This window comes from Dendrobates tinctorius, unplaced genomic scaffold (genome assembly GCF_039654945.1).
Source record: "Dendrobates tinctorius isolate UK_male_01 unplaced genomic scaffold, ASM3965494v1 ptg000016l, whole genome shotgun sequence".
Taxonomy (NCBI): domain Eukaryota; kingdom Metazoa; phylum Chordata; class Amphibia; order Anura; family Dendrobatidae; genus Dendrobates; species Dendrobates tinctorius.
In genome coordinates, this window is record NW_027361684.1 from 18077141 (window position 1) to 18104261 (window position 27121).

Here is a 27121-nt window from a genome sequence, read left to right on the forward strand (position 1 = left end):
CAGTCCTGGCTGCGGCCGCAGTGTTCCCGGATGTGCTGTGCTCAGCACTATGTCTGACAACGACCTGCCCGACGTGCTGTGCCCGGACATGGGCTCTGACAGGCACGATCAGCCGAGGCTCCGGCGCTGCTCTACGGGCCGGGTGACGGTGGAGCCGGTGCTGTTCCTGGCCATGTTTTCTATGGCGCTCCAGGGCCCGCTCACTACTCAGTATCTGTGGGAGAGGCTGAGCGCTGACATCGGCTACAATGGGAGCAAGATCGAGGGCTGCACGAATAACAGCAACCCGCTGGAGAAGGTGAGACTGCCCCCCGCGTATACCGCTCACAGAGACTGCCATATAACGTGCAGAGGGAAGGGTAGAAGCAACCAATCAAATGTCTGCTTTTATTCCCCACAAGAGGGCTGAGAAGTGAGAGCTGCAATCTGATTGGTTACTGAGTTTTGCACAAATTTTGATGCTTCTGATATGTTCGGGATACTGATCACAGTGGAGACCCCGTACTGGGGGTGATGCCAGGGCCACAATGGGTCTTGGCCTGAAGATTATACATTACATCCATAATCTTTGTGTCTGATGTTTTTCGGTGTATTCGCTTCATCGATGATGTCTTTATCATATGGGGCGGTGATGGGGTGGCCGTACCAAATTTCATTGGCTACATTAACAATCACTCAGAAAACATTTCCGTTATGTATTCTAGTCATTCCATACGTTTTTTTTTTGGATATTTTTTTAATTTAGAAATTCTTTTCAACAGAAAGTCCATACTAATATCTACAGAAAAACCAATAGCGGGTAAGGCTGTGTGCACACGCTGCGGATTTTGCCGCGGTTCCGCAGCGGTTTTGGCCGCTGCGGACCCGCAGCAGTTTTTGCTGCGGTGTACAGTACCATCATTCCCTATGGGAATCAAAAACCGCAGTGCAGACGGTGCGGAATTTTCCGCGGTTTTCAATCCGCAGAAAGAATTGACATGTCAATTCTTTCTGCGGATTCCGCTGCGGTTTGCCATCTCCTCCATTGAGGAGATGAAAAACCGCAGAGCAATCCGCAGGTAAAACCGCAGGTCTTTTGACCTGCAGATTTTACAAAATCCGTGCGGATGAATCCGCACCTAATCCGCAGCGTGTCCACACAGCCTTACTCTACTGTGTGCTGCCAGGTGTCATCCCAAACATGTAATACGCACCTTACCTGTAGGAGGGTATGTCAGAGCTAGGTCAGCTGCGGCCATCAACAATCTCTTACTAACATGCGGCTTTCACAAAGGGGATATACCACTGATGGAGCTAAAAAAAATATAGCTGACTCGAAAACAGAAGACCAGTATCTCACACAACCAAATAAACCAACTAATAATCACAAAATGACCAAACCTATAGTTTTCATCACAAGACAGTAATTAATATCCAATGATCAATATCAGAAATAAAAACATACGGTACCTATATTTTATACTGATTTATTCTTTAAAAAACATCCAAAATAAGGTTCCCGATGTGTCCCTAAATGAGGTACCACAATTAGACATATTATCTCACCTAGTGATCATATGACTAATAACACAAAAATAATAATTCGGCCACCTGGTTGTATGTTCACGGGTCATACATTGTGTCCTTACATGCATAATACTAAAATAGGTCTACTGTTACTGACGATAAATATGACATTAATCATTTCATTAATTGCAGCTTAACACACACTGTGCGTTATTACCTGTGAAGTATACAGATTGTTGTATGTGGGTTGCACTTCTCGTCCATCGAGGAAACACTATACTCATAGTGAGCATGTGAGTTCACTAGGTGTTAATGCCATAGACATGGTGTCTCAACCTAAACGGGGTGGAGACAGAAACCAAATACTAAAATATAAAGAAGCTGTAGTGCCAGCGACCCTGCACGCTGCCCCTCTTCCCCAGCAGGGACGCTGGTTCATAAAGCGCCGTGGCCCCCTTTCCCGCGCTTCCTCCCCCTTCCTTGTTGGTGGCAGCCCGGGTACGCACACAGCTCGTGTGTGCTCCCCTTCTCATACATCCTAACACCCCATCCTAAAGTGTCCCCAGCAAATAGCTGAGGTACATTTACTATTTAAGGCACCTCCTCCTGCATGTATGTGCCCGAGCAATGTGTAATGTTAGCTTTTGCATACTTGCTAGTTGTCAGGACCCTGGTACCCCCCAGTCAGTCTGCCTGTCCAGTGCCTGTCTGCCTATACTTGGTTTGTCTCACTGTATTTCAGCTGAACCAGTCCGCACCTGCCAGTGATCATCTGTATACCAACCGGACCAGCTCGCATCTGCTAGTGCTTATCTGTATGCCAGCCAGACCAGTTGTAGTGAAAATATGTATTTGTAGGCAATGTATGACCGGCAATAAGGCTAGCTTCACTCTAGCGTTCGGCAGAGCTGCAGCAAAATGCAACATGTTGCGTTTGACGCAGGACGCCGCCACATCAAAACGACGCATGCAGACGCATCCGCATACATCCGCATGGCCTATGTATCCAATGTTAAAGATAGGTACACAGGCCGCATGCAGACGTAGGTGGAGCTGAACGGAGGAGGTGCGGCAGTGCTTCACGGAGGAACTACGCAGCCCTTCGCAACTCTGCCGAACACTAGTGTGAAACTAGCCTAAATTAGCATCTGTTCTTAGGCTGCAGCTCTTCACAAAGGGCATAACCTATGTTATCTTGAGCAAAGGTAGCTTTGCTGGTTGCAGGGTCTCAGACCCCAGAGTGCCATCCTGAGAGCGCACAGCATTGGAACCATTTCACACCTCGGATGCCTTTGTGAAGGGAGACACCAAATGGGTTCAATGAAGCAGGGGTATAATGACCAATATCAAATTATTAATGGTGTAGCAAATTGGTAGAAATTATAAATAAAACACAACTTTTATTTAACCCTTTAAAAGCAACAATTGTTGCAATACAAGATGCAAACAAGTGAAAACAGTGCTAGAGTAACGTGCTCTTGATAAAAACAGACCGTTGTGTACCGCCTTATTGTCCTGTGGCAAAGGACAGCAAATAGTTATAATGATGGTCCATATGTTTCATCGGATAAAGGCACAATAAATATAAGTTTCTGGACCTATCTAATAACTGTGGGTCATCCACATAGTAAGGTCTCTGTTAGAACCATGAACCTTCAAACAAAATGTTGGACCATAAATTCAGCAATATAAAATCCACCATATATCAATATAAGTGTACACTCATGTGCGCTTTCTTTAGCCAGCAATAGTTACAAATTGCCCCTGGGGCACAATGTATCAGAACATATTCCTCCAGCATACATTGTATTCTTATGCCCTCATGGCATCTTTAGTGATGAAACCTCTGTACTTAGCTTTATCTTGCGCCCATGAAGAAAAGGGGTGATCAGGTTCAGCACATTCAGTGATGCCCAGATTAGCGACCCGATCCCCACAGATGTCACCCAACGCGTTTCGTCTGTCAGACTCATCAGGGCTATCCCGACATGTTATCCTAAGGCATAGCGCGCCCGTTCTGAATAACCTACTTTTTATAAGTCCCGGCGTACCGCGGCTTCCGGTCGCCGCACGTGGTACTTCCGGTTTGCGTGAGACGCTGTGTACTGCATACATTACTTGCCCCACTTCCTGGGTAGTCTGCAGATTAATGCGCGTCATATCCAGGTCAGACATTGTCGGCGCACATGCCCCCCACTTCCATAGCGTCACAGGAGAAACAAATCACGGGACGCCCCAGTGTCCATGGCAACCTGCTACATAATCACATTAAGTGCCATGTTACCATGCGGTTTACCATGTACAAAACCAAAATAATCAACTGTGCAACCTGCATTATATTCCACACACATGTTAATAACTTTTCCAAATGCACATTTTGGTAAAATAAGGAGGCGCTAGGACTTATCACTAGCGACATTTAACCCTTAATGCAGACATTTTCAGTGATTACTTTGTACAATCAATTATGCACCATATCAGTGGTCCAAAGCTCTAAAAGGACAATTTCAGAATGAGGAAACACGACTATATTGATGTAAATTTAGTCAATTTGGAGTATGTGATGAATGGATAAAAAGGGGTACCACCAATCTCCTTCATATCTGTAGAAGTATAGGAAGGGTGCTCACTAAGTCTGACCCTATTATTCCCTCTCTAAATGACCCCTACCTCACGCGGAGGTTGGCGCCCCCACTCGTCAACGGCTCTCCCTAGGTTAGATAACCCTATAAAAATCTCCCTACAAGAAGGAAGAAAAGGAAAGAATTTCATTAAGTCCTTTTGGGTGTGTGGTTTGTAGGGAAAAAATCCAATAGGTCTCTCTCTGGAGGATACGTTTGTCCCAATCACCTCCTCTTCGATTTTGAGGGATGTTCTCTATACCCATGAAACTGACAGCCTTTACATCCCCCTTATGAGTTTGATTAATGTGGTTGGCCACTGGTGTGTCACGTTTGTTGATTTTATCCCTGTGATGTTCTCCTACCCTGACCCTAAGTTCTCTTTTGGTTTTGCTGACGTATTCCAGGCCACATATGCAGGTGATCTTATAAACTATTGATCTGCAATTTATGAACTGGCAGACTGGGTAGGTTCTCCCTGTAACGTTGCTCTGAAATGAGGACAGAATACCCTCCCAGAGCTGTTGCTTAGATGTGACCTGCCTCCCACCATCATAGACACTCCTTTTGATGATGCTCCAGAGGTTCTCAATGGGGTTGAGGTCAGGGGAAGATGGTGGCCACACCATAAGTTTGTCTTCTTTTTTGCCCATAGCAGCCAGAGATGCAGATGTTATTTGCAGCATGAGATGGTGCATTATCATGCATGAAAATGATCTTGCTGCGGAAAGCACGGTTCTTCCTCTTGAACCATGGCAGGAAGTGCTGTTTTAGAAACTCCACATAGATTATGGAGTTCATCTTTACCCCTTCAGGGATCCTAAAGGGGCTGACAATCTCTCTCCCCATGATTCCAGCCCAAAACATTGCTCCACCTCCTCCTTGTTGACGCCTTAGCCGTGTTTTCATGGGGTGTCCATCAACCAGCCATCCTCCACTCCATCCATCTGGACCATCGAGCGTTGCACGGCACTCATCGGTGAACAAAACAGTTTGGAAGTCAGTCTTCATGTATTGTTTGGCCCACTGGAGCCGTTTCTGCTTGTGTGCAGTGGATAGGGGTGGTCGACAGGATGGCTTACGCACAGCTGCAAACCTCTGAAGGACCCTGCATCTTGTTGTTCGGGGGACGTTGGAGGGACCAGCAGCTTCAAAAACTTGTCTGCTGCTATGACAAGGCATTTTTGCAGCTGCTCTTTTAACCTGACGCAATTGCCTGTTGGAAAGAGTCCTCACTTTTTCCTTATCAGCACGCACACGTGTGTGCTGGGAATCAGCTACATACTTCTTGATTGTGCGATGATCACGATGAAGTGTCTTGGCAATGTTGATTGTAGTCACGCCTTGACCTAAATACTCCACAATTTGTTGCTTCTCAGCACCGACACATCCTTTTTCTTTCCCATTTTGGCAAAAAATGTAGGCTGCTTAATAATGTGGAACAGCCTTCTTAAGTAGTCTTGCCTTTATTTGGACACACCTGCCAAACTAATTTTCACAGGTATCTGCAATTGCTTTCAGTGATATAAAGAGCCCTGACACACATCACCATCAATGAGTGTAAATGAGAAACAAAAAAATTCTAACCTTATCACTCCTAAACTCTTTTTGCATAATAATTTGGAACACAGTTTACATCGGAAAAATGGTTAATAGATTGTGGGGGCTTGCTCTTTAATCTAATTGACACACTGAGATCATGATTGTGTGGTCCTGATGTTTGCCATAGCAGTTCATGGCCAAATAGCGGCCTCAGTCTCCCGGCTATAGCGGACGGTTCAGAAGTTAATGACATTTAGGTAGTAAACAAACACTTTTTCATTCTGGATATACCACTTTGCATTAATTCCTGAAAATCACCTGAAGGGTTAATAAACTACCTGACAGCAGTTTTCAATATGTCGGGGGGCTGCAGTTTTTAAAATGGTATCATGTTTGGGGTTTTCCAATATATAGCACCCCCAAAGTCACTCCAAACCTGGATAGGTCCCTCAAAAAATAAGTTTTGAAAATTTTCTTGATAAAATGATAAATTGCTGCTACATTTTTAAACCTCCTAAAAGGCTAACAAAATAAATTAGCGTTTTAAAAATGGTGCTGATGTAAGGCAGACATGAGGGAAATGTTGTTATTGTTTTTGTGGGGTGTGACTATCTGGATTAAAGGGAGGATCGTTCAAAGTTTGAAAATTGCAATTTTTTTTTTACATTTTTGTCAAGTTTCTGATATTTTTTTATAAATACAAAATATATCAATCTAAATTTACCACTATCGTAAGTTAGAATGTGCCACGAAAAAACAGTCTCAAAATCACTGGGATTTGTTGAAGTGTTCCAGAGTTAGTCAGAATTAAAAAATTGGCCCGGTCACGAAGGGGTTAATCCACCCCTGGTGGTGGGGCCCTGTTGTTGGCTTCTTACTTCATGGGTGCAATAAGAGGGGAATCTAGGGGCTTCAGTAGCTGTGGGACGTGTTGTGACCCCAGTGAATTTTCTTTTTCACATGAGTTCTCTGGACGCCTCTGAAAATCCCTGGCATTTTTATCGGGGATTTATAATAATATGAAAATGGCGGCTAACAGGGAGCACCAGCATCCATAGTCATGGCATGTGCCTGATCCACTGCTGGGAAGCGGCAGCGCTACAGTGACAGCGGATGATGATGATGAGCGCAGCGGACGGCTGGGAACTGGGCAGGACATGGGCGGAGATCTGGGCGGAGTGTCTCCCAGCTGTGGGCGGGGCTATCCCTAGCCGCCTCAGTCCTGGCTGCGGCCGCAGTGTTCCCGGATGTGCTGTGCTCAGCGCTATGTCTGACAACGACCTGCCCGACGTGCTGTGCCCGGACATGGGCTCTGACAGGCGCGATAAGCCGAGGCTCCGGCGCTGCTATACGGGCCGGGTGACGGTGGAGCCGGTGCTGTTCCTGGCCATGTTTTCTAGGGCGCTCCAGGGCCCGCTCACTACTCAGTATCTGTGGGAGAGGCTGAGCGCTGACATCGGCTACAATGGGAGCAAGATCGAGGGCTGCACGAATAACAGCAACCCGCTGGAGAAGGTGAGACTGCCCCCCGCGTATACCGCTCACAGAGACTGCCATATAACGTGCAGAGGGAAGGGTAGAAGAAGCAACCAATCAAATGTCTGCTTTATTCCCCACAAGAGGGCTGAGAAGTGAGAGCTGCAATCTGATTGGTTGCTAAGTGTTGCACAAATTTCGATGGTTCTGATACGTGGGATATTGATCACGAGACACTGGAGACCCCGTACTGGGGGTGATGCCAGGGCCACAATGGGCACGGAGTGTAGATGGCAGCGGATGAGCGGAGCTCATGTCCTGAAGAATATAGCCTGTTTGACTGTTAGTGACAGTGGGTTGGGGTGCAGGGACCGTCGGCCTTGGTTGGGAAGCAGTCTATCGGGTGAAGAGATCATCAGCTTTGGTTGGGGCGCAGGGTCTGTCAGGGGTGAAGGGACCGTAGGCCTTGGTTGGGATGCAGGGTCTGTCAGGGGTGAAGGGACCGTCGGCCTTGTTGGGGCGCAGGGTCTGTCAGGGGTGAGGGGACCGTCGGCCTTGGTTGGAATGCAGGGTCTGTCAGGGGTGAAGGGACCGTAGGCCTTGGTTGGGGCGCAGGGTCTGTCGGGTGAAGGGACCGTCGGCCTCGGTTGGGGCGCAGGGTCTGTCAGGGGTGAAGGGACCGTCGGCCTTGGTTGGGGCGCAGGGTCTGTCAGGGGTGAAGGGACCGTCGGCCTCGGTTGGGGCGCAGGGTCTGTCAGGGGTGTAGGGACCGTCGGCCTCGGTTGGGGCGCAGGGTCTGTCAGGGGTGTAGGGACCGTCTGCCTCGGTTGGGGCGCAGGGTCTGTCAGGGGTGCAGGGACCATCGGCCTCTGTTGGGGCGCAGGGTCTGTCAGGGGTGAAGGGACCGTCGGCCTCGGTTGGGGCGCAGGGTCTGTCAGGGGTGTAGGGACCGTCGGCCTTGGTTGGGGCGCAGGGTCTGTCGGGTGTAGGGACCGTCGGCCTCGGTTGAGGCTCAGGGTCTGTCAGGGGTGAAGGGACTGTTAGACCCTGCACCCCAACCGAGGCCATCAGGGGTGCAGGGTCTATCAGGGGTGCAGGGACCGTCGGCCTCGGTTGGGGCGCAGGGTCTGTCAGGTGCAGGGCCCGTCAGTTGACATGTTTAGGCTTACATTGACATCTGGGAGTGGCCAGTTGGTGGCATCACCCTGACCATTTAACACCGTTCATCAGACCCCTTGACAAATCTTTTCAGTAAACCTGTCCATGTACATACAGCATCTGATGGCCGGACACTCGCACGACCGTCCACCATCTCTCATGACTCCCGTCTACACATGAACATTCGGCTCAGCTGAGCGTTCATGTGTTTTCGATAGGGAGAGTGGAGTAAGTCGCAGTCAGACAGTTTTGGCGGTGGCTTATCTCCCAGGAAGACAAAAGCGATGGGCCATAACCTTCACACTGCCAACATCCGCTGTCAGGGGTCGCCGTACACATTACATCGTCGGATGACTTTATTGTAAAGGGATTTTCCACTTACAAAAAAAGTGTTCCTCAAACAATTGGATGTTTTTCAAAAAACAAACAAGGCCAGGTAATACTTTCCCTCTCACAGTCCTGCGCCAGATCCCGCTACTCTGGTGTTTGTTTTTTTGGCTGTAAAGCTGATGTGATTATAGTGCACATCACCGCTGCAGGCAATCACTGAGTTTGGTGGCTTGTGTTATCTGCCTCAGCAGCTTAGTGATTGACTGCAGCGGTCATGTGCACTTTAGTCATGAAATCCCAGATGCAGCAAAAACATGGGGATTATAGCTGTGTTGTGATTTTATGTTATATCCAGCCTTTTGGGGGATGCTTTTTTGTAAGTGGAAAACCCCTTTAAACGTGGGTAAATAAGATGGCACGGATTTGTGAGTAATGTGCTGCTGATCTACGTGGGACACAACCTGTAGGGGCTGAGGAGCTGTATCTGCAGTTCCTCCATCATTGTGCAATATGTAGAGGGGATAACACCGGTGTAATGCTGGACGGAGGGCCGGTGTTGTGTCTGCCACCTCGCTGTGTGTGCACAGGTGTGATCTCTGTATATTAGGCAGAACGTGCTGCCCGGAGCCCTTTACCTTCCTCTCAGTTCCATGAAATCATCTCTGGTTTCTGTTTAGACACCTGTGTTCTTGTTTTCATTCCTTTTCGTTTTCACAATCCAGATGACGTCATATTTGTGGGTTTCCAAGGAAACTTTAACAGTAAGGCTTGTACAGATGAAAAATTACAAATTGAGATCCCCCTCCCCCCTTCCGCTGCTCCCTCGTCCGCTCTCCGCTACTGCCCTCCGATTTTTATTGACAGGCTGAAGCAGTGATGTCAGCAGATGACCGCTGCAGCCAATCACTAGCATCACCAAAAGGTATTTCCCACCAGCAGCATCATTACGTCTGACAGGATCCTTGTGCTGGGATCATCGGTTTTTCCGTTTGTATGAAAGACACCAATTTCCGTCACTGTACCGGATCCGATTTTCAACTGATTTTGGTTCGTGTGTAACCTATTTCTCCACAATCCAAAAATAACAGACGGAGGTTTCCTAAGCTGCTTCTAGTAACCAGTCAGTGAAAAACAGCATGTGGGTATATAGATGACATCCATGTCCTGTCTATTTTTTTTTTTTTTTTCCACTTGAATGGGGAAAGTAGGATCTTACTAGGTTCCATTTTTTTTCTTATGCAGATCATCAGTCCGCAAAAAGAAAGTGAAAAAAACTGAGAGTATACATACAGGAAAGACTGAGCTGTCAATGACCCGAAGGCCACATTTACATTCCTGAGTTTTGTTGAATGTGGGTTGTTTGGTCATGGTTTTTTTTTTTTTTTTTTTTTTTTTTTCATAAAACGTGTACCTATTAGGCTTTCACAGCAATCTCGCCCATTCCGGCGAACGGGCCTACAAAACAAAAAAAAATCTAAGAGCATATAGGACGCTCATGTTGCACCTGCATGCTGCCATGTTTTAAAATATTGTCTGCTAAGAGAAGCTTGGGAATCCTCCAATGTCTTTTTATTTTTTTTTCATACGAGATGAGCGGCAATTACACAGATCACAAGCGGATGAAAATCGGATCCAGCGCACAGATGATCGATTCCCTTGTGTGAATCCGCTCCTTCAGCCGAGTGCATTGTCGGTGCGCATGCTATCCGTGCAGAAGGGGCGTCACACTGACCAAAGTAATCGAGCGTCGGCTCAGATTTTCATATGTGCATCGTCCACGTGTAAAGAAATTGCCGCTTGCACTAGTGTGATACATTTTTCATATCACTCTCGCCCTTAAACTCAATGTGTGCATTAAAAGAAAGGACACTGTCCACAGTGCATCCAATTTTTAATGAAACTTTGGTAATTATTAACATACAAAAGCAACATAAGCCAGCTCACCAGACATCCACCGCAGACCTCGGAACTCCGTCTGGACTGACGTGAAACCAATTAGAAGAGAAGCAATTAGTTCCAGCTGCGTGTAAAATTCTTCTTTATTCCATCATTTAAAATAAAATCTTCATAATGTATGCCACAGCCACGGACACGGCAACGCGTTTCGATCTATAAGATCTTTATCAGAGCCAAAGAAGAATTTTACACGCAGCTGGAACTAATTGCTTCTCTTCCAATTATTAACATGTTTGATCTTGTAACATTTTTTGTAATTGTTGATATATAACATTAGATGTCGCACAGATGTAAGAAACGGACATACAGGTGGCAATACGAATAATGTTATTTGTGGTCACCTGATCCCGGCCTCGCTCATATGATGTCCCCAAATTGCACAGTGCTCAGAAGCACGCCTTTGTGCCCCATTGATTTAGCAATGATTGGGTTTCAACTAATCAGCACTCCCAACTCATCGTTTCCCAAATCTTAAGGATATCCTTATGCAAAGTGTCTCTTCGGAGAGGAAGAGGACTTGCATTCTAGTGTCACCTATTGGAAGTAGCAATCATGCAAGGCGTACTCAATCTGACATGCCAGGCTTGGCTTGTCACTCTGCACAAGGAGATACCTTACCCCTTAGATCCTAGGATATCCTTAGTAATTGTAAGAAGCATAATTATAGTAAGTGCATTAGGACTTGTCATTGAAGATACAGAATAAATTGCATATATTAGTGGCAGCAGCAGACAGGAGCAAGTGAGCAGAGTTGGCAATGAAACTGAGCAAAACTGTGGAGATGCTGATTGTCATGCCTTGATTGTCAGCAGTGAATTCAGTTAGCGGCTTTGCACTTGCTCGAACATTGCAGCCTCGCTCACTTAGTGTCGATGCCGACTCTCATTGCTGCCTCCTGTCTGTGGCTGCTGATTGGTACTGTAATGCATACAGAAGTCAGCAATAACATTAGGTGAGCGCGGCGGCAGAGTTCAGGCAAGGGCTCGCTTGAGTGCTGTCAATCAAGAGATAACCAGCCGTGGCACTGCATCTGCGCATGGACCCTGCAGCTGCGCTTACATGGTGTCATTGCTGGCTCTCATCGCCTGCTCCTGTCTGCGGCTGTCGCTCGTTACTGTACTGCAGACAGGAGCCAGCAATAACACTAGGTGAGCGTGGCCGCAGAGTTCAGGCAAGGGCTCGCTTGAGTGCTGTCAATCCTGATTGACTTCAGTTCTGTCAATCTAGATCTGACAAGCAATTAATATGAATTGGCTGAAGCTGTGCAGGCACCAGACCCAACCTGTAATTACGTGAATTGCCCTCTTATATCGAGCTATACGCCTTGTGAAAGAACTATTGGCGGTGCTCGCATTAGATACTGTAGTATACCATAGAAGGAATGAAAAGCAGCACTCGCCAGGTTCTGCAGTTAGGTGCATACTGCTCTGGTTGTCTTGCTCCCTGAATTAAAGAATGTTTAACCGCCGCAGAGCCTGATGAGTGCCGCTTTTCATTCATTCTACGCTGGCGTACAAGATGTGACAAGCAGCTGCCCTTACATAGTGTCATTACCGGCTCTGATCATCGGCTCCTGTCTGCGGCCATCACTCTGTACTGTGCTGCAGACAGGAGCCAGCAATGAAAGCCGGCAGTAACACACTGAGTGTGGCTGTGCTCTCCTCAATGCTGTCAGTCAGGATATGGCAAAGTACTCAGTATGCAAATTGTGGAGCTGTAACATTGCACCGAAAACCCCTCATTTGCATATTAAACAATTTTATTTTTTTTTTGGTCCGAGCAAACTACTAAACTCTATACTACAGGTATGATATTTATAGGGACTACGCTCTGTCCATACCTGTACAAGTGGGTCAGATTCGCCCTCTGGATGGATCCTTAGTTCTAAAAATTGTTCCAGAATAGTATCCTAAGAGCAGCCAGAAGCCGGACGCCATCGGTATTGATTCGCGCCTATAGAAATAATATATACTAATAAATGGTCTTGAGATGACTGAATGCATTAGTCAGCATCCTGCAGTCAGACACGTGATGGCAATGGAATGATAATGTAATGCTGTGATCTGGCGTAGATCCACCCTGTACACAGTATAGTTCATACGTGGGGCATCTTCTGACTAAGACCCCCTGTATGGGCCAGAGCCAGGGAGCCCATCACATTGGTTTGCTGCCCGAGCCAATTAATTTCATTGGGTCACCGGCTTTATTCTGAGTCACTAGATCCATATTTTTTTTTTTTTTATCCGCCTCATTGTTGCTCCGTCTGTTATTCATTAGGAAGGTGTGAAGTCCGCAAGTAATTTAAAGGGGTTTTCCGAACAAGTTTTTTCTTAATTCTAGCGAAAATGAAGCTAAAAGTCCCTTTCTATACATCACTCAACCTGTATTGTGCCCTTCCTCACCATGGTCCGGATGGAGTGGCAGTGTCTGCAGCCCGGGGCGGTGGAATTATTTAATTTGTAGGGCGGGTGACAAATTTATAAATGCAAGAAGGCGCCATGCAGGGTAACACGCTGGCACAGGAGGAGAAGGGACCCTTCCTACGAGACGTAATCTGATTACCTCGACTCCTCCCACTGTCCAGATCACAGCTTTCTATAAAAATCTATAAAATCTACCGCACATCTGTGATTTTTTTAGGACCACGTGCACGGACCCCGCAGGGTCGTTTTCCCCATGGATCTTTATTGTATCTGATGGAGAACGCCTTCCTGATACTTGATGCATTAGAACGTGCTCATTTATTTCCCTTTCACATGTTCTTACAGAATCCATATAAAATGGTGAGTACAGTTTGGGCCGATAGTGAGCCGTGAGTGATGCATTATGGATCCATTCATCACCGATCTAAAACATTACTACATGCCCTGACATTAAGGCTGTGTGCACACGCTGCGGATTTTGCTTCGGTTCCGCAGCGGTTTTGGCCGCTGCGGACCCGCAGCAGTACAGTACCATGATTCCCTATGGGAATCAAAAACCGCAGTGCAGAATTTTCCGCGCGGATTATCTGCGGTTTTCAATCCGCAGAAAGAATTGACATGTCAATTCTTTCTGTGGATTCTCCTGTGGTTTGCCATCTCCTCTATTGAGGAGATGAAAAACCGCAGGACAAAACCGCAGAGCAATCCGCAGGTAAAACCGCAGGTATTTTGACCTGCGGATTTTACAAAATCCGCGCGGATGAATCCGCACCTAATCCGCAGCGTGTGCACACAGCCTTAGGGCTAATCTGCGTTACGGAAAGTTTTAGGTTCACTAAATTTCTGAGCACATTACTGCCAGCTGTTCTTCACCAGAGTGGCATAAAACCTCCATAGTGGTGTCCCTGACATATCAGCTGGGTCACATCCAGTCTCGGTGCTACTGATCAATTCAGACCTAAAAGGCCTAATGCTTTTCATTGTCAGGCCGCACATCCGAGCAACGCCGTGTACTTTGTCCTGTAATTAGCCGTTATATTGAAGGCAGTATGGATTTTAGATGACAAATGGTTCAATCCTCTTCACAACAACCAGGTAGTCACCGGCTCTCATCCCTATATTGTAATATGCAGACAGTTGACTAAGGCTACATTCACACATCAGTGATTTCTCACATCTGCAAAAAACGGTCTGAGCTTCATCGGTGTCTGGTCCTTGTGTCCTTTTTTTTTTACCATCAGTGATTTTCACGTGTAGAAAAAATGACAACTTCTCCTATACATAATGATAAAGGGGTTGTCTGGCCTTGGGGTACAAGTCTGCAGTCACTCTGTGTGACTGCAGACTTGTAAATCTTCACATTGCACGCACTGCCAGGATTCTGGGTGCATGACCACAAGTATATGATTTGCATATATATGGTCACGTGCCGACCAGATAGGCACAGCCTCGCTCAATGCAAGTGTATGGATCGAGGTTGCGCCCACAGATGGGTTCTGCCCATGAGAATGCCTATCGTATACTGGGCTGCCATTCCCGGCACTGTCACCGGCGAATCCTTGCAGTACGTGCGCTGGGAGGATTCACAAGCCTGCAGTCAAGCAGAGTGACTGCACACTTTTCATTCTAGACCGGACAACCCCTTTAATATGGTCGCATATTGGGTATATTCACACCTGGTAGATATGTTGCAAAATGTCTGGAACTGAAAATCTGAGTGTAATATTGAGAATTAATAGGGAAATTGTCCAGTTGCCCTTTGTTTTCTTGTATGAGGAAACCGAACAGATCCCTTGCTTCCACCCTGCAGGACAGACACTGGGAGAAAGGAATGCTCATAGGGTTGTGCCAGCTGCCTGCACTCCAGGCTGGGAGTGTGTACAGTAATAAAGTATATAAATTGCCCGTGTCGGTGTATTTTTATCACGACTTTTATAACTGGATAATTTGTGGATTTATTACCAAAACCCAGCGTGAGTCGCCCATTTATTACAGTGTTAAATGTTCTACTTACTATCAAAGTGAAAATATCTTGCTTAAAGGGTATTTCCTAGAGCCGAAAACATTCAAAAGGCCAGCAGTGTAATACACAGCAGAACCTTTACTCGCCTATTACATCCCCTCCATTTCTGTGCCCCCATGGCTTTGATTATTTGGCTGCAGCAACGATGTGCCATCCACTCCACACTGGGCTCCATGGTGGAGGGCACAAGAACGATGCCCCTTTCGTACAGCGGTCACTAAGGGGTCTTATTGCACAGTTCTTTGTCATTACTGTTACATTGACAGGCAGTGTCTCAGGTCCCAATTGTACATGACGGACCTGGGGCCTATTTTTGGGCCCCTAATGGACACCTATGAGCATATGAATGAGCTCTGTATAACCACTTATATACCAAAGTTGTATTAGTGGCATCTAAGGGGGTTAGCCAGCCGGTATAGAACGAATTTTCAGTCCAAGTCATAAGTACAGGGTGGTGGGCTGGATGTTGGTATGATGCCGTTAATATGGGTCAATGCTTTGGCTTTTAATAAACCAATTTGGATTCCGTTTAGCAGTATTTTTGTATTTTTGGGTTTGCAGCATTTTTTTAATTCTTTTTTTTTTTTTTTTTTGGAATCTAGTCCTATTGGTGCTGTTGCCCCCTGTTGGCGGCAGGACTGTGGAGTCGGAGTCGGTGCTCATTTTGGTGGAGTTGGAGTCGGTATAAAATGGACCGACTCCGACTCCTAAAATATATAATAAATTGGGTACAGTAGTTCAATGCAGAATGTGCTGAATATTTTTTCATAGGAGTTTGGGAAAGTTATGAAATGTCCTATAAATGGCTGTTCTATTCCTGATCTAAGGCTACATTCACGCACAGCGTTTTTCCTGTGTTTTTTGAGGATACGTTTTTCAGCTGCAAAAGCTGATCATCTTTTTAAAAAACTGCATCACCTGAAAGGTTTTTGAGCTCATAGATAATGTTACTCAATAGAGCAGATTTCTAATCTGCTTTTGCTATCTATCCATTTATCCATATCTGTCTATCCATATCGTATCTGTACCAAAAAGAATGAAAACCGGGTAGTACACCAATATATATTCTGTTCTAAATATCTTGATTATTGGATCATAAAAATGATTAAATGTCTGAGGTTCACATTGTACTACAATAAATTTTTCACTTAAATATAAGCAATATGTGTGGGAGTCGGAGTCGGTGTAAGGGAAATTGAGGAGTCGGAGTCGCAGGTTTGGCTTACCGACTCCACAGCCCTGGTTGGCGGCCCATCATGGACTTTCAGCTTTTCCCAGCTTATTGGTCTAATGGGAGGAAAAGTCTTGTATTTCTCTCTCTCAGCACTATATACGTATATACTGTACAGACAATCAAGTCACAGTCTGTTCTTATTGACATGCTAGTGGGGTCCACCCGTGGCTACAAGGGTGCAGTGGGTCTGTTGCGTTGCCAGGTGTGTGATTCGCTCTTGCAGTGAATATCAAGCAATGGGTATATTAGCTTGTATGTCATAACTCTGGTCTGGTGAATTTGCAAATTTAGTCTAAATGATTTACTTTTGTGCACTTCTATATGCCCTTACCACTGCCCTGTGCCCCAGACCCTGGAGTTTCCTCATATGATCCTGTGATCCACCGTGGCCATCTGAAAATGCTGATGGCAGCTTGTAATGTGCTAAATAAGGAAGAAAAATAAAATATATTTTCTGCCCTCAGGTAACCTTAGACATGGGCAGCACCGATAAAATGTACATGCTAGTTTACCGGAACTGGTAAAAAAATCAAATAACCATTACTCGCCTATGAAATACCTTGCGGTATATAGCGTGAACTGAGCGGCTCCCACGCACCTTCTGCATCAGATATCACTGTGGGACTCTCGCTGCGGGAAATCTGTTTCATGGGAACATAGCCTTAGGCTATAGTAAAATGAGAGTACATTCTATCATACGAGAGAATCGGTCAATTATGCTAACCACACTCCGATCAGAGTGTTGATCTGATTCTCTCGGATGAGAACATGGAGAAAAAATGAGATGTCATCCGAGTGCAGAATGATGGTTTCCACAGACTCATTGGCTTGCATTGCCGAGTGCGATCTAAATAATGGATACAAATTAATTAAGTTTTTTTCTCTCGGACCTTGCTGTCTCGGCAAAAAGTTGGGCATGTAAACGGCCCCATAGACTAATATTGGCCCGAGTGCAATCCAATGTTTTTTCGGATCGCACTCGGACTGAAAATACGGCCATGTGCATGAGCCCTTAGGGTCAGTCTACACATTGAAATTTGCATAAAGTCCACTTACATTTTGCATCCCATACATGTGATTGGATTTCCAGGACACGTTTACTTGCTGCAGAAAATTCCTCTGCTAATTTTTGACCGTTCTACAAAAAAATGTATATAAAAAATAAAATCTGTATGTGTAAAAAGCAATAATCATATTCCTGTGGATTCTGCAGAAAAGAGCCTGCGGAGTATAGACGATTAGTGGATTATCCCCATTGACTCTGGCTAATCATTGTGCTGATCTGACACGTGTGAATTGCCATAAGTGGATGACAAAATAGCGCCACAATAATACGTGTAAACGTTCTGCGCTTATAAACCTCAATGTTAATGCTTATGTAGTCAGGATGACTAAACACTCGGTGTTTAGTAAGATTACACCTGTGGTACGCCTATGGTGACACACATGGAGTTACTAAAGCTCTGGGTGACCAGCACTGTACTTGTGCAGTAATCTAGTAACTCGTATTTAGGAAATGACTACTCTCAGATTAGAATTACAGGTCGTCACTGACAGGTCATCGTGATAATACCTGTAATTGATCAATGTCTGGATCTGTCGGTATCCTGTGTGCATATTGTCATTCTGCCACCATTACATTTCCATTATTCCAGAATATAGGTTAAAATCGTGTTCCTGTGCTAGAACTGATGCAAGCTCTTCACCTTTCTGTATGTATTTTCCAATATTCTCTAATTCTGGTACATTGTATCTTGACCTCTTTCCTGTTTGTAGGAGGTGGAGTCCCTCACATCGCATTGGAGTCTGTACTTGAACTTGAGTGGTTTAATAGTCGGCCTGTTCTCTGTGATGCTCCTCGGCCCCTGGAGTGACCAGGTGGGTCGTCGCTCCGTACTCATCGCTCCGTTCATCGGACTGGCCTTGCAAGTTGCCGTCTACCTTGTGGTCATGTACCGGGAGCTACATGTCGGTTACTTATTGCTGGGACGCATTATTGGTGGCCTCACTGGTGACTTTAACATGATCCTCGCTGGCTGTTTTGCCTACATTGCAGATGTGACTGATCGACCATCTCGGACCTTCCGCGTTGCCATCTTGGAGGCTTGCCTTGGCATTGCGGGAATGATAGCCAGCATCGTTGGTGGACACTGGAGGAAAGTTCAGGGCTACATTAACCCTTTTTGGTTAGCTTTTGCCTTGTACATTTTTACTGCCTTTTATGTTTATTTTTGTGTCAGGGAATCTGTGAAGGACCGGAAACCTTCCCGATTGTTTACTGTCAAACATTATCAGTCAATTTTCCAACTCTTTACTTTGCCTGGAGAGAATGGTCGAAGAAGCAAGCTTTGCCTATACTGTTTGGCTTTCCTGCTGGTGGTGACTGTTCACATGGGGGTCAAGGACTTGATGGTGATCTATGAGCTCAGCTTTCCGCTGTGCTGGGATTCGGACCTGATTGGTTATGGATCAGCAGCGGAGCACCTCACATACCTCAGCAGCCTGGCAGGACTACGACTCTTCCAGCTGTGCCTGGCAGACAGCTGGGTGGCGGAAATGGGATTCTTATCAAACATCTCAGGCCTGGTGGTCTTCTCTTTGGCCACAACTACTCCAATCCTGTTTACAGGTGACGTACCATGTTTTTTCTTACAAGAATCAGAATTCAGTACTTAAGTACTTAAATATACAACTTCAGGCATATAATATATTAATCAGTTTCTCTCTCCCATCATATGCCAAGATTTGGTTATGCAGTTGACTAGGGGCCTGTGGATATGCTTAGCCCAGGCATTGGGAGCTTTCCTGGTGCAAACGCTGAACATAGGGGCAAAACGAGATGAGAACAGACTAATGCATAACCTGTAAAATTACATATGTCCTAAAACTCCATTAGGAAACAATCACAAGTCCCTCGAACTGACAGATTCACATCCTTAGTACTCTTGTAGGCTTACTGTGGAAACGTCCTACTGTGCCAAAGGTGAGGTCCCAATTCTGACCCTTTGACACACCACTAGTCACATATTGTTTTCTCTCAACCTATTAATAAGTCACCTTCCTCCCCCTAGTCTCGGTTTTCTTGCTCCTAATTCCCCCATACACATTAGACTAATGTCAGCTGATGTTCGGCCAATAAGCTAATGTCTGAGGGAGGCGGCCAACTGATGATCGGGGAAGATGTTGGTCAGGTATGTCCAATTTCAGACTGCAGATCACTTTGATCTCCCAGAGATAAGCGGCCAGGAGAGATGTCTGTTGGCGGCTTTCTCCTAGAGAATACTGGAGCGCTCCTGCATATGGGAGAGATGGCAGGGACCGAACGATCAGCTGAAGCATCACTCGGCCAGCAGCCACCTAATGTGTGCGGCCTTCTTTATTCTCATACATTGACATGTAAAGGAGGTAAATCTCCTTCAGGCTATGTGCACACACTCGGAATTTCCGCGGAAATTCCGCAACTCCCTGCCGCGGAAAATACACATGCGGAATTGGCATGCGTATTCCCGCTAAACACTAGCGTTTTGCAAGCGTAATTAGCTTGCAGAATTCTAACGTTTTCCAAGCGATCTGTAGAATCGCTTGGAAAACTGATTGACAGGTTGGTAATAAAAAAAAAAAAAAAATAGTTATTCTCACCTTCCGACGGCCCCCCGATCTCATCGGCGCTCCCGGCATTTTCCAGTCCCAGTGATGGTATGCGCGAAGGACCTTTGTGACGTCACGCTCGCGAGAGCGCGAAGTCATCTCAGGTGATTCGCGCAAGAGGAAGCTGCACATACATGGCACTACTCCATTCATTGTCCGCGGGGCCGCTGGAGATAGCTGAGCAGTGCTTGGCTCTCTGCCCGTCCCGTAGACCAGGGTTCCCCAACTCCAGTCCTCAAGGCCCACCAACAGATCATGTTTTCAGGATTTCCTTTGTATTGCTCAGGTGATAATTGCTTCACCTGTGCAATACAAAGGAAATCCTGAAAACATGATCTGTTGGTGGGCCTTGAGGACTGGAGTTGGGGAACCCTGCCGTAGACAATGTATGGAGCAGTGACGTGTGCAGCTTAGGCCTCTTTCACACTTCAGTTTTTTACAATCAGTCACAATCCGCCAGGTTTAGAAAAAAAACGGATCCTCAATTTTCTTTTGAGGATCCGTTTTTTTCCCCATTGACTTTCATTAATGGCGGATTGTGACGGATTGCTGTCCGTTGTATCCGTTTTTTTTGAGGATCCGCCAAAAGTTTCTGTCCGTCACCATCCTCAAAGATTTCAAAACGGAGCTTGTAACGTTTTTTTCTCTGGCGGATCCTCCAGACACTCATTTAACCCGAAATTCTTTCTGGGTGCTGGACAAAAAAACTTTCTCTTTCTCTCCTCTCCTCTTTCTCTCCTCTCCTCTTTCTCTCCTCTCCTCTTTCTCTCCTCTCCTCTTTCTCTCCTCTCCTCTTTCTCTCCTCTCCTCTTTCTCTCCTCTCCTCTTTCTCTCCTCTCCTCTTTCTCTCCTCTCCTCTTTCTCTCCTCTCCTCTTTCTCTCCTCTCCTCTTTCTCTCCTCTCCTCTTTCTCTCCTCTCCTCTTTCTCTCCTCTCCTCTTTCTCTCCTCTCCTCTTTCTCTCCTCTCCTCTTTCTCTCCTCTCCTCTTTCTCTCCTCTCCTCTTTCTCTCCTCTCCTCTTTCTCTCCTCTCCTCTTTCTCTCCTCTCCTCTTTCTCTCCTCTCCTCTTTCTCTCCTCTCCTCTTTCTCTCCTCTCCTCTTTCTCTCCTCTCCTCTTTCTCTCCTCTCCTCTTTCTCTCCTCTCCTCTTTCTCTCCTCTCCTCTTTCTCTCCTCTCCTCTTTCTCTCCTCTCCTCTTTCTCTCCTCTCCTCTTTCTCTCCTCTCCTCTTTCTCTCCTCTCCTCTTTCTCTCCTCTCCTCTTTCTCTCCTCTCCTCTTTCTCTCCTCTCCTCTTTCTCTCCTCTCCTCTTTCTCTCCTCTCCTCTTTCTCTCCTCTCCTCTTTCTCTCCTCTCCTCTTTCTCTCCTCTCCTCTTTCTCTCCTCTCCTCTTTCTCTCCTCTCCTCTTTCTCTCCTCTCCTCTTTCTCTCCTCTCCTCTTTCTCTCCTCTCCTCTTTCTCTCCTCTCCTCTTTCTCTCCTCTCCTCTTTCTCTCCTCTCCTCTTTCTCTCCTCTCCTCTTTCTCTCCTCTCCTCTTTCTCTCCTCTCCTCTTTCTCTCCTCTCCTCTTTCTCTCCTCTCCTCTTTCTCTCCTCTCCTCTTTCTCTCCTCTCCTCTTTCTCTCCTCTCCTCATCTGAAAACGGATCCTGTGCCATCCGTTCACATCAGTTGAGAACGGATCCGCTTGTCTGACTTTTTGGCGGATTTGAACTGAAGTGTGAAAGAGGCCTTACTCCGTTCTACCAAGGCATTTCAGAGCCCCGTTCTTGGGATCGGTGGGAATTCCAGCAGTTGGACCCTTAGCAATCTGCAGATTGTCACCATCTTTGAGAAGAACCTCTCAGTATTTCAGGACCGTCCAGGGTGCACACAGACAGGATAATGTGCTGACAAACACTTCGGTGGGGAATTTGCAGACAGTTGTAATATTCCGGAGATGGAGGCAGCACAGCTGTACAGACAACTGCTGACTGCACAGTGTGGTTTTCCTGACTCGCTCTTCTCGCGGTCTATGGTTTTTAAAATGAGGCTGCTCGTAAAAAATGAAAGGACTGAGCAGAAATTTGAGGCTCAACCTGTTCAGCCTGTTCTGGCTATTGGCTCAGATTATCGGGCATTTTGTACAGTCACATCCAGCCCAAGTGCAGCAGGAATGAGCATTATGTAGATAGGGTGGCATTATTACATACAGATTTATTCCGCTCCCACGGAACTCAATAAATATGTATGTAGTAAGATCTAGGTTCCCCTAGTTGTGTTATCAGACAGCTGAAATGTTTTGATTTGTGATGCCTGAACCACGGGCACCATAAATCGGAGTCCTGCTTCATCTTTCCAGCAAGATTACTCCTATTCTTAATGCTGCATCGTTACAAAATAAAGCATATATTTAAAATCCGTGCGGGGATTATACTGCTTGTGGGCTAGTCCAAGAGGGCCGGTCCTGTGTGTGTGTGTGTGTGTGTGTGTGTGTGTGTGTGTGTATAGGAGCGGTTAGAGGAGAAGCTGCAGAGACCGGCCTCTTGGACTAGTCGCCCCGATCACATGGTCGCCGGACGGCTTTTCAATGAGTGCTTATTTCTACTGTGCCACTGTCGGGTGCATAACTAAGTGTATTAGACACAGACGCAGTATGTTCCCAGCCTCACACACTCTACATACAGCAGCATAATGGTAGGACTTTTTAGAACGCTGCTTAATTTATCATTTGGGCGGCAAATCAACAAAAAAAAACATTCTGCGCTTCATACCCTTTTTCTGTTCACTGTGTGATTGGGAAGCAGGGTTTGGGATTTCTATGAATTCATAAAACCAGGCAGAAAATGAAGTGGTGTCTGTGATGTAACCAAAGTGTAAATGGGCAGATCCATATGTTCTCTTTGCTTATCTCCTAGGCTATGGCTTAAGATTCTTCTCCATGGCCACAACTCCAATTATCAGATCCAAGCTGTCCAAACTGGTGGAAGAGGGAGAGCAAGGTAAGAACATGCAGTGTTGGCGTCTCGTGTCATCTGTCTATACGTGTAAGATGTCCAAAACATGATCAGCATAACCAATAACCTAAAATGTACATTAGATCAACACCGTGATGGGGGTAAGCAGCCAACGGGTAATTCATAAGCAGTTATCTACAGGGAGGAGAAATCTACTGGAATTTAAAGGGAATCTGTCAGTAGGGTTTTACTATTTAACCGTAGGGCTGTGCATGATGTAGGGGCCGAGATCCTCATTCTAGTGATGTATCACTTATGCTCTAGTTTCAGAAGAATCAGTAGGAGATTATCACAGCTGGAATAGGTCACATGCCAGGCAGTCCATCTTTACTTGTGTAACCCCGCCCCCACCACTGATAGTCAGCAAGCTGCCAATGTACGTACAGTGTACAAAGGAAGCTGCCGATCCGGGACGTGGGCTGGGTTATACACAGCTCAGCATTCTAAGCACTGCTGCATCTACAGCAGAGACAACAGGGATCGTATCAAAACTGCACCAAGCAGCCCAGTTAGTGACATATCACATCACTGGAATCAACCTCTCTGTTTTTATATCATGCTTCTCTCTGATTACATGGCAAAAACATGACAAATTCTTTTAACAGCCAAAAAAATATATAATGGCCATCCCCATGTCATTGGATATCATCGGCGGGGTTCATTGAGTGTTTGTCAATGCGTATGACAGAATGAGCCGGACCTTTAATTAAGTTTCAGGGATTCTACTTATGCGAAACTAGATAATGGCGTCTCATATCTGTGTGTAATAAATCTCTGAGGACAAAGGTTCATCATTCCCGGTAATCTCTGCACCTTCAGTTGCTTTACATTCTGGCTCACAAAGCGGGTCTGATCTAGTTCTCATTTCACACAGTGTTCATAGTATTTGACATGTGAATTGTGCATTTGTTATAATGCTCCTGGCTTCCATGCTGATTGTGTCTCCAATGTTCTCATCCACAGGGGCGTTATTTTCGGTTGTTGCGTGTGTGGAGGGCATTTCCTTCATCTTTGCCACCAGTATCTTTAATTCTGTCTACCCAGCTACGCTCTACTTCATGAGAGGGTTTGCGTTCTTGTTTGGAGCCATTGTCCTGCTGATCCCAGCTGGAATCATTGGGTAAAGTTATTGCACTGCATTCTCCTTTTTGATAGGATATAAATGATCAAGGTTAAAGTGGTGTTGCCATCGGGAGTGTTTATGGCCCACCTAGTACAGGTCCACTACTTGGTGCATTGTAGTGATGGTCCTGACAGTGGAGCCATCACTTATCAGGCAATGTCTAAGATGGGAATACTTCTTTAGCAGTGACACTGGTGCAGATATTACAGAATTCTCTTAAGAATATGGACTCTTTAACAAGCTGTAAGAATTCTTATATTTGACTTCACAACATGAACCAGAGGTCATTTTGTGTGAATTCACTGTACAGATGTGCTTCCAACATCACTGAAATGAATGTGACTGGTAAGATTTCTACTCATATTACAGGCTACAGTGGGATCATCTTGTGCAAAAAGGAGACTCCATCTTCAGGCTAGAGATACATAGCAACTAGGGTTGCACAAAGATTTACAGTACCCTGGACTGATCCCCTGTGGCACGCGAACTACAGTCCTGTGAACTTACTCCACCAGCACTCCAATGCCGGCGTCCTTGGTGCCTCTTCTGATTAGGGTCATATAGTCTTGGGGGACGTAGTAACCAGAAGCAGCACACAGTTTGGAAGTTCACAGGACCCTAATGCGGCATGCACTTCTGTATTCAGCGGCAAATCTTTTTCTTCTCAGCTTTAAAGGAGTTGACCGCTACTAGGACAACCCCTTCTTCATCTAAATGTTTGGCGCCGATAAAAATGCAGTGTCCGCATTCACGGGCTCGGGGCTCTCATGCGGTTGTTATGACAAGTGAGCCTGGTGCCTAATCACAGCTGGCGTCACTGTCCCACCTTTAGACAGATCTAACCTCAAGAGGAAGTGCGGGAGCAGCCGCAGCCCCAACTTCCTGTTGTTCGATTCGTCCGGATGTGGGTGACGTCGGCGCTGATTGGGCGCCAAGCTCGCTTGTCATATCAACTGCACGAAGGATCCCAGGAACACGATTGTAGATACCGCTGGAGCAGTGTCGGCACGGGAGGGGAGTATTGGTCTTTTCTCTCTCGTTCACACTCTCACTCTAGGTGTCCGGCACTAACCATGAACGTTACAGTTCGGGCTCACTCATCTGTAATTGTTGTAGGGTAGGACTGCTTGGCAATTTGTGGCAATGTCCCATTAGATCAGTGTCCAGTCTTAATTACATTTCAAACAGAGGAAAGGTCAACTTGAAAACTCATTGCTATCTCCTTATAGCCTTCTCCCACTATGTGGGCCGCCATCATTGTCAGAGTGCAAGGCAGCTGCTTAGAAGGCTGTTGTTTTTTGGCACAAGGTTAGAGGAGGCTGGGTTTTTATAAAGCTGGGAAATTTGAATCACCTGTCCTTTCCTAACGATGATGATGAAAAAGCCATAACATTAATTAAGGTCAAATCTTGGTCAAAGTTATCTGAAGACACAAATCTCCAACGGTGCCCAAAATTTAGCACTGGCCCATTTTTCATTTTTGTAATTTTCGAAATGTAAAGAAAATTTTTTTTTCTTTTTTGCCTAAAATGCAAAGGAAATGCGTCATCTTTAACTTTAGGCCTTTTACGGATCTTTTCAACTTACGTGCCCAGACTTTTAGATGCCACTGTAAATGATTGTGATATAAGGAAAGCAGTAGGGTGGCTCAGTGGTTAACACTGTAAACTTGCAGCGCTGAGGTCCTGGGTTCAGATCCCACCAAGAACATCTGATAAAGGACTTTATATGCTCTCTCCGGTTTCACCAGTTTCCTCCTACATTCAAAAGACATACTGATAGGGGCTCTCAATCCAAATTCCCTCTGGGGACAGCGATGATGATGTCTGTGAAGGACTGTGGAATAAATGGTGCTATATAAGGGAGTTAAATTCTAAATATAACGTTTCATATGGGAATTATTGTTAATGCAATTTCTCAGTGCATACAGTCTTTTTTTTTTTTTTTTTTTTTTTTTAAATTCTGTATTTATTTTTCTAAATGTCTTACACTATATACCAGATTCCGCTCTGGTGCCGTTCTTTAGCTCGTATAATGTCCATACTGACCGCACATTTGGTGACTGTCGGCAGCACAATCTCACTCAGGGCGGCAGAGTAAATGGTATATCTACAGAACAAGCATAACATTTCTGGAAATGAAACCCTTCAATTGTTGACCTTTTTATGGAACAGCCGCGTGTGATACAGTTGCTCCTCAGGCTTTCTTGGCGTCTATCACATCTCCTATTTCCAGGATTGGTCACTAACCATTATATCCACTTATTTCTTTGTAGATTGATCGAGATTTATGGCCAGAAACCCCTGTACAGCCAGTTTGCTGAAATTTCTTGACGGTCTTATTGAACATTGCACTGTTGAAGATGATGAATCCCATGACTCCTCACCGAGGACGGGCGCTTAAAGACCTTACAAAACAGACCAATTTTTGACATTACTAATAATCTTTACAGAACGTAAGACTTGTGTAGTTCTTGTGCGTAAAGATTTAACCATCTTCGGGCCAGATGGTCAATTTAAGAAGTCAAGTTACGCTCCCAGATCTGTGGTCCGGAACGGTACGTGCCCATTGGATTTGGTTAAATCCTGCGTGAACCTGTGCAGTCATATTTCGGTGTCTGGCACCTGACTGAAGGGCATTGAAGATGCAACTAAAAAGAGTTTCTTGACTGAGCTAAGTGAAGCCAACCCCACCTCGTGGTACTGGGTGCACCGCCATGGTTGTATATGTGCTACTTCTGTGCAGACAACCCAAGTGCATGAATCCCTTCTGCTGCTAACACACTTTATGTACTTGAATGGAAATGCCACGCTCCATGTATGACAGCCTTACCGATGTAGCTGAGCTCAGTTTGTGATTCAGTCTCTAAATTAGGGTCACGCACTTGGTATATTTGCGTTGTTTTAACCACAAATGATATATTAATATTGTAGTGTGACGGTGTGCAAAATGCTCTGTGTCTTAAAGTGATCAATTTTTTTAATACATTTATTTCTGTATGTTTGTCCTACATTATTGTTATTTCTGACGTCATTTACTGTGAAAAACAATGAATCATAAAAGTGGTAATAAATGAAATTGCTACAGTCTTAA

The 27121-nt window shown here is 45.7% G+C and overlaps 1 protein-coding gene across 2 annotated transcripts; it reads left to right on the top strand.

The window, feature by feature from the left end:
- On the top strand, nt 1-27121 carry SLC46A1 (solute carrier family 46 member 1). Of its 2 annotated transcripts, none has more exons than XM_073565537.1 (5): nt 1-298; nt 18046-18898; nt 22807-22890; nt 23869-24025; nt 26304-27121. In XM_073565537.1, exons 1-5 carry the CDS (start codon nt 50-52, stop codon nt 26359-26361), a joined length of 1401 nt encoding a protein of 466 aa, XP_073421638.1. In that variant the 5' UTR covers nt 1-49; the 3' UTR covers nt 26362-27121. The 2 variants fall into 2 exon arrangements, with proteins under 2 accessions (XP_073421638.1, XP_073421637.1); XM_073565536.1 differs by lacking the exon at nt 1-298 and adding an exon at nt 6881-7184.

Bases quoted from the DNA above. Each gene is read 5' to 3' on its own strand.
- SLC46A1 (XM_073565537.1), top strand. From the start codon at position 50: ATGTCTGACAACGACCTGCCCGACGTGCTGTGCCCGGACATGGGCTCT. The intron at 299-18,045 runs GTGAGACTGCCC...TCCTGTTTGTAG, and splicing joins ACAGCAACCCGCTGGAGAAG to GAGGTGGAGTCCCTCACATC. The intron at 22,891-23,868 runs GTAAGAACATGC...TCTCATCCACAG, and splicing joins GGTGGAAGAGGGAGAGCAAG to GGGCGTTATTTTCGGTTGTT.